This window comes from Cryptotermes secundus, unplaced genomic scaffold, assembly GCF_002891405.2.
Source record: "Cryptotermes secundus unplaced genomic scaffold, Csec_1.0 scaffold106, whole genome shotgun sequence".
NCBI lineage: Eukaryota > Metazoa > Arthropoda > Insecta > Blattodea > Kalotermitidae > Cryptotermes > Cryptotermes secundus.
The window spans coordinates 1-8,390 of record NW_019734310.1 but is presented as its reverse complement, the minus strand read 5'-3'; the positions used below and the strand labels follow the sequence as shown (position 1 = coordinate 8,390).

The 8,390-nt window shown below is 41.7% G+C and overlaps 1 protein-coding gene across 2 annotated transcripts in view; it reads left to right on the top strand.

Moving 5' to 3' along the window:
* LOC111868439 (putative mediator of RNA polymerase II transcription subunit 12) overlaps positions 1 to 6,765 on the top strand; it is a 19,568-nt gene extending 12,803 nt beyond the window's left edge. The window contains exons 1-2 of one of the 2 annotated variants that reach the window (XM_023859065.2): positions 2,457 to 2,754; positions 5,364 to 6,765. In XM_023859065.2, the coding sequence (XP_023714833.2) occupies positions 2,662 to 2,754; positions 5,364 to 5,921 (651 nt within the window). In that variant the 5' untranslated portion in view covers positions 2,457 to 2,661 and the 3' untranslated portion in view covers positions 5,922 to 6,765. Of the gene's footprint in view, positions 1 to 2,456; positions 2,755 to 5,363 lie in introns of those variants that run through there. The other variant, XM_023859064.2, reaches the window with a different exon arrangement.
* Positions 6,766 to 8,390: the final 1,625 nt, after the last annotated feature.

The following is an 8,390-nucleotide window of genomic DNA, read 5'->3' as shown; positions in this document are numbered from 1 at the left end:
GCCCCCCCCCCCGGCCTGCAAGGCATTTGGGCAGTGTCCCCTTTCATTCGTATTTATCGCTCCACGCTAACAAAAATTCATGAAAAATATCAATTATCTTTATTCTCGTTTTAGTAGGTTAGAGGGTAGTTCCATATCCATAAAGAACAACAGGTGAAGTTATTTTAATCTTTATTTACATATTTTACAGGTAATTTACATCCCTCTTCTTAACAGCTGCTTCAGAAGGGGTTGGCATGGAGTAGGCCGATGTCCTTGGAGTACGCTGTGTTATCAGTCAGGATTTCAGTGCCCGCAGAAACGGGGTTGGCTGCAGCAGACACACCCTTGAAGTTATTAGTGACTGAATAGTGAGCCTGAACTGGAAACTCAGGGTAGAAAGCCTGAAGTAGGGTTGGATCGACGAATTCCACAGGCTGGATTTCGATACCCGGGTTCAGCAACTGGTCTGCAGCAATACTGCCTGTCTGGAAGAGAGGAGAGGCAACGTAAGGAATTCCTGGAGTAGGAACTACGTAATAAGGAGAGAGAGACTCGCCATATGCTGCTAAGGGAGAAGGGGGATAGGGAACCGCTGGCACACTGTAGTACGGATTTGCATATTCGAGAGGCAGACCATAGAATGGGTATCTCACTTCTGCAGGGGCACTGTAGGGAGGGTATGGGTATTCCGCAGGGGTCGGGTAGTAAGGGTAGATGAGTTCGATGGGGGACAGCGGTGCGGGCCCGGATATGGCTGCAGCCACATCTCTGATACCCTCGGCGTTGTCTGCCCCGGTGGCAGTATGCTGGCGGATCTTGGCTTCATCTACGGCGTATGAGTTCCAGTTGTAGTAGCGGCCAGCGTTGAGATCCTGAGAAGAGCTTGTGGCTCTGTTCTGGTTTGGAGGTAACAGCTGCGCCGAAACTGCCGCAAGGGCGGCGCACACAGTCAAAATTGTCTGCAAATGAGACCAAAAATTATATCAGTCCCTCGTGTTCCTGTAACAGATGTACCATAGTGTTGTATTCTGTAGACCTATAACAAATTGTGCATTATTACGAACTTCTGGGATGTGATGTGTAGTTTGATAGGCAGGTACGAGTATATAAAAGTTACAATGAAATTTCTACCCTGAGGATGGAGGCAGCAGTTTCACACAAACTTCCATACTTATGTACCGAATCAAGTGCTAGAGCCTCGTCCCTCAAGACCGCAGTCTTCATATTCACAGCCGTGTGATACCAACTCTATATGAGGAATTGTTAAAACCGAAGATTTGGTGAAAGCTCTGAGGCTTCTGGTCTAGTCGGTTGGTGACCGGTTCGAATCTCGGTTTGGGCACCGATTATCTTGATTGTGATTTCTTTTTCCGGCTTACCTCAGTGGCTCCAGGCAAGTTCCGGAAGAGTATATCAAAATAGGCCACGACTCTTTACTTCTAGATTTTTCCAAATTCATTGTTCACTGATCACTCTACCCTTCCACGCTACAGGCTACTGGAAGCGTCAATAAATAAGCAGTAAATGTAGAGTTGCCCCTGTGCTTAACTAATTAAGCACTACGCCATGAAGGCGTATGGGGGAGTAGATGTATAGATCCAGGATTTCTTGACCTCTACACTAGTTGGAGATGAGTGGTCAGCTTCACACACCTGCCGCTTTACCCCTGGAGAAAGAGCCCCCTTACCCATTTAATAGGAGGCTGGGTGGGCCCCAGGACCTGTCTGGATGACGTGGAGAAGAGAAACACTTGCCCTTACCGGGACTCGAATTCCGACCCGTGGTCGTCCAGCCCGTAGCCAGCCGCTATACCGACTACGCTATCTCGGAAAACATATCGGGAAGCTAATAGTCGCTTAGCCGATTAAGAAATTTCCCGCCTTTTATGGAGCCCAAAGTTTCATTACCGTGTTCACAAGAGTCCTCCATTGGACCCTGTCCTAAGCCAACTGAATCCAGTCCACATGGTCAATTCCTGTTACCCATTTAGTGATAATTTATCCTTTCATCTATGATAAATCTCCCAAAATTATGCCTTCTCTTCGGTTTTTCTGACTGAAAAATTATATGAATTTATCTTCCCCTTGTTTGTTACACTGCCCTACATATGCTCTTTGGCTAAGTCACGTTATACAGGAAAGAAAAGAACTGCTCCCAAAAGTCTCTTAATTCAGTCTTATATCACAAGTGCCAGGCTGAGCGGTCAGTTTGCAGCATATGCACTTACAGATGCGAGAAAAACACTTACCACGTTCGTCATTTCAGGACAAAGTGCACTGTAGTTGTGCTGTCTTTAAACAAGGAGAAATTTCATTTTATATCAAATACTGAAATATCGTTTACTTTAAAGACACGCCAGTTTCACTTCAAGGATTCATGATAGTAGCTGTACTTTGATACGTGTTTCATAAACTGTCTTTAATTTTTTATTTGCATTTGAATTGTCACAAGTTTTCGTATTCGTCTAAAGAAAGTGGCATTAACTGAACATGAGCGCGTGAGCATAGTATAAACACACGCGGGAAAAGCATCGGAGAAAAACTAAAAGCATTGTGTAGGTTTTATTATTCGAACATATTTATCGTTTTAGGCCGCGTTCTCTTTCTGTAGGAGCATCCATCTGTCTGTGAGACTTAAGTTTATGAAACACCGTAGGTCAGCAAAAATTACGACGAAGTCATGACTTTTCATATATATATATATAGGAAGACAGAGAGATGCAAAATCATTCTCACTCGTTCAGCAGCAAACGTGAGGGACATGGCGTTCGGAGTAAGTTTATTTGATTTTACATTTTCTTGACAATATATTTGAAACACTTAACTCAGATATTTGTAGGTATTTCTTGCAGGCTAATTAAGATTTCAAATCGAATTATAGAACACTGAGTTATGAAAATTATATGAGGCATTGTTAATCTCAACGATGGCACTTTTTCGAAAATTTTTGGAATTGCATCCACACTTGAATGTAGGTGTTTATCTCTGATTATACTAGAAATCATTTTGGGAACTTTAGAAAAGAAGCCACAATCTTGGATTGATGATAAAATACAGCGTGAAACTTTAGCCTTAGTGTTATATTACGAGACATCTGGCCTTGTAATAAATTTGAACTTGGAGTAACAAAGAGAAATAAAGAAGAAAAAGTCAGAAAAAGAGAAATGTGAAAGACAGAAGAGCCGGTCACGGTAGCCGAGCGGTCTAAGGCATGTACTGTCTTCGCTCGCTTGGAAACCGGGATCGTGGGTTCGAATCCCACTCAGGGCATGGGTGTTTAGTTTGTGTGTGTGCGTTTTTCTGTGTTTGTGTACAGGTAGAAGCCTTGCGACGAGCTGATCACCCGCCCAAGGAGTCCTACCGAATGTGTAAGATCTAGAAAAACCGAAGTGAACGGAGAAGTTCATGGAGGTAGGCCTAGGCCCACTTGGGCTGTAGTGCCAGGGGAGGGGGGTGAAGACAGGGGGGGAAAAGAATTGAGCACGGATGCCAACCAACATTTACTCTGTAATTATCCAAGTGCCGTGACAGAGACGAGCCCCAAGCTTAACCATACAGATTGTGATAGTGTGCTGCCTGTTCAGGGCTATAGCACACCTCAGTGGGCGGTGACAGATCAGTCGGCCATATGGAGCAATGATGGAATGACGAGTGGCAAGGGAAAACCGAAGATACTCGGAGAAAAATTTGCTCCAGTGCCACTTCGTCTATCAGGAATAATTCGAAGGAGATGCAGACCTTATTTGTTTATATATTATTTATTCAGAGAAGATAAAAGAGGTCTTTAATTTTAATGTAATCTGAATAGAAGTATGAAACGTAATATTGAAAAACAGAGGAATGGAAAATTTTGATCATGGTACTAAAGAAAACGTGCACTAGACAAGGATCGAATTTTAAGCGATGATGGAGCTTAATCAAATTCTGCATCACTCCACTACTTTGTAAGAACGTAATCAGCTTACAGTTTGTAGTAAGATTGAACAGTTTCTTTAATCAGAAGTAAACTGCTCTTGTGCTGGAGAAATATAGACATATCCCAAACTCACAACAAATATGGGGGGAAAGAGACTGAGAATTTTCTTATGGAATATTACGTCCCTATAACATTATCTCGAACACAACGTGAAGCAGATGATTTATATACGAGTAATGTATACTTTGCATTCTAGTTTGTTCGCCGGTAACACAATAATGAACCTTTGGTATCATAAAAGGCGGGAAATTAATCGACCGTTAGATTATCAAGAAAATTTGTGATGTATGGCGTTAGTTAGACATAATGATAAATGTATATAGCAATAGTAATTGGTTTACACTATTTTTTATTCTCCTTATCCAAGCAATTTTGCCTCCATTACGTTTATTCTACAGCAGTTGCCTATATTTTCCCTGCTCCGCCACATTTTGACCCTTTAGAGTTCTAATTCACATTCCATTAGACCACCGAGTTTAAACTGTTCATACAGTTTTTCGTTATTGCAGTTTTATCCTTTATAACTACTTGTAACCTACTGTCCTCTTCAGAAGATATCAGTATTTCTTTTTTATTGCTAGTGGGGTGGGACTAAGTCCCTTGTACTGGGCCACTTCTGGCCTATTGTACCAGCCCCAGATGATAGGTGAGAGTGATTATGGAGCAATTGGTGGAATGAAGATTGGCAGGGGAAACCGAAGTACGCGGAGAAAAACTCCCCCAGCGCCACTTTGTCCACCACAAATCCCACTTGACCACACCCGGGCTCAAACCCAGGCCGCCGCCGTGGGAAGCCAGCGACTAACCGCTTGAGCTATGGCGCGGCCTAGATATAAGTAACTTTTGATTTATTTCTCGGGCTCTCCTTTATATTCAGATGAAAAGTATTTCAACGGAAGCAGATGTCCATTCGTTTATTCATCAGTAATCTGTCAAGACGACAGGTCCACTGTCTCTTCCAAAACAGTTCCTCCACTTGATGCGATCTAGAGCTTTCTCCTTCAAATGAAAATATCCTCTTCTGTCCCAAAGGTCATCCAGCATCTTCTTACGTCTTCTTCCTCGTCTTCTGGTCGTTTCTATCCGCCCCTCTATCTTTCCTTCACTAACTTCTTTTAGAAGGCAGTTACCGCGTAAGATATGACCAATCCAATTAGCTTTCCGTTTTCTTATTTCGTGTAGGATATTCTCTGCTCACTGACTCTAAATAACACTTCTTCATTTCTCACATAATCGGTCCAACTGATCTCCATCGTCCTCCAACACCACATTTGGAAGCTTTCCAGGTGTTTCTGATCTACTGCCCTAAGTGTCCAAGTTTCAGCCCCATACAAAGCAATGCTCCATATTTTTAAAATTATTTGTATTATTTTCTATGTGTATATGTCTTCACATTCGTGCTTTAGGTGGTGTCGTCATTTCTGTGTACCCTGGCAATCGCGTCTTGTGTTCCGCTCCTCCCGAGCTACAACACTGCAACCAGCTTAGCAGAGAAGGCAACATCTGGGAACTATTACAATCAGGACTCATACGCGAAGGACGTTTCCAGGATCCGTCATGTGTCCACAACTCTACTAAACAAGGCCGATTCTGCCAATGACTTCGCTATAGCTTTGTCCCAACCGCTTCCGGTAATTGATCCTGCTGCTATTGTTGACCCTGTAATTCCATACTTTGGTGCTCCTATTGTGGAACCATCAGTTCCAATAGTCGATCCTATTGTTCCGTACATTCGTAATCCTATAGTTGACCCATTAATTCCTTATGATCCTCGAGTTATTTCACCTCTGGGTCCTGTTGTCGAACCTGTAGTCCCATACCAGATTCCTTTTTATGGCGTGGATCCTTACTTACCTGCAGTCGAACCCGTACTCCCATACGTAGGTTCTCCTTATGGACCAGTCATTGAACCTCTCGCTGCATACAATTTTCCAGGTCTCTATGGGCTCGGCAGACCTCTCTGAGTCTCCGATTCTCCTTCGTCATATAAATAACTTATAAAATTATGGTTCTCTTTAAATACTTTAAAGGTTTGAACATTACGATTTACTGGAATGTAAGGCTGTGTAGTTGTTTCCATTTTGAGATAGACGTGCGAACTAAGATGACCCTCATCTATCATCTGGGGCTGGTATAATAGGCCAGAAGTGGCCGCAGTACCAAGTGCCCTCAGTCCCACCCCACCAAAAAAGAAAAAAAAAAAAAAAAGATGACTGTTAAGCTGGAGTCAATTTCTTCCCCAAAGTTAGTAGGCCTGTGTACCAAACTACACGACTTTACACCCCAGAAGGCTGTAATGTCCATGGTTACCGCTGTGAGAACCTCAGATCTCATTTCAATGCTTTACTTACAAGAGTTTCACCCCCTTCTCTTGTGTTGTCATATTTGTTTGATATCATTTATAATACATGGAACGTATCATCGCTTTAGTTCTTAATGGCTCTACAGCCAACTCTGCGGAGTAGAGGGAACAAGGACATAAAGTTTGAAACATGAATAGTTGATCAGAGGAAACATAACAAAAGAGATTCTTTCTAATTTGTATTATGATACACGTGGTTCAATCATGGATACAAAGCCCTGATGCCCAAAGGATGTAAAAGCATTTATAGCCAAAAAATAATTAAAATCTGAAATAGAACCATTACGAACTAAGGCAACGACACGTTTAGACCACATTGTGTTAATAAGTTTCAATTTTATATCGGAGAAAATTTCAAAAGACTTAAGTTGGGATATTTGTGGACGTATTTCAGTGATGTCAATCAATATGTATTTATACTGAAACAATAAATTATATGCTGGGGATATGGTGTTTTTACTAGTCTTAGACATTCCTAATATCACCCAACGAAGCGAAGACAAAGGAGGTGGATTAAGCTGGTCGTGCTTTGCCAGTCTTCTTATCACCAAGGGAACCAGTCACTTTTAGTGCACCAACACCAACAGTAAGATTCTTTTCCGAAAATTATGCGAATATTTTAGCTCGCTCAGTACACAAGATAAAGTCTTGGTAATTGTCTCGCCTTCTTTTTGATGGCGAATATCACTAAATCCCCCTCAATATATGCTGGTATTTCTTCAGTGAATTGAAGAATACAGACTGTGTTATGAAAAGTTCACCGCCGTGGAACGGAATCCCCTACTGTACCCAAGTCTGAGCCATTTGAATTCAGTCCATACAAATACACTGGTTCTCTAAGTCCAGTTTTAATTTTGTCCTGCCATTACTTCTCTGTGTCCCAAATGTTATTCTCATATAAAACTATACTCTAGAAATTATTTATGCACTTTCTGTTTTTCCATAACATGTAGGAAAGGAATAAGCCCTCTGTGAAATATAATTCAATCTGATATAAAATCAAGACGTAGGTGGTCGAACAATATTAAAATGGATCTTAGAGAGGTAGGATGGGATTTTATCGATTGGATTTGTCTAGCTCAGGATAGGGGCCAGTGGGGGCTCTTGTGAACACGGCAATGAACATTCTGGTTCCTTAAAATGCTGGGAAATTATTGAGAAGCTTCAGAATTGGCGGCTTCTCCAGAAGGACTCAGCTCCATGAGTAAGTAAGTGATATAAAATCCTTCGTAATATATTAAATTAATCCTCTTTAATGCTTTTCTATGAACCCCAGATAAACCGGGAAATGGTGGAATAATTATTCGTATCATTGATATGAACTGTTAAAAGACGTCAACACAAATAAATCAGTTGGCTAAGTATCAATACAGTCTTCATAATTTTCCACCAACACACATGTGGTTCGACGTGGAAACGCAAGTACTCTATCTGAAATCCAATTCCTTTGCCTTCAAATAAAGATTTTCTTTAACCTTGATAAAACAGGCCAATTCAAAGCATTATTTAACAGCAAGAAATATATTAAGGGAGGCTATAAATAGACGATAATGGAGTTATATTTTATACATGATTAAAAATGCAAATCGAGAAGATCGGTTCGTCATTCTATAAAAGGTAAAATGTAAAGCTATCCCTGTAACATGCCATGAAGGCCCATAGGGTTGTGGGACATCGAGGATCCCACATCGTCTAGACAATCGGCCTTCACTTCCTCTTACAGGGATAGCTTTACCTAAGGGAGGAAACCAAGAATGAAAGCCCTGATCCTCCAAGACAGAGGGTTTTGCAACAGGCTGGTACCATGCTCAAGTAAAAAAGTCATTCATAATCCTCAGATATGATTTATATTTCAGCACGGAACGGGCTAACAATCTCAGTCCTTGCAGATGATATGATAGTACGTGTATTTACGCAAAGGGGTTTGCGTCGCAACCATATGATTTTGAAGAAGCCCAAAGCACTGAGTATTATCAAAGCTTGTCCACTTAGGTCCCATGGTAATCGTTGGTTCTCATGACCCTCATGACCAGGGGTATGCAACTCAATGCTATTGGCGGGCAACACAGCC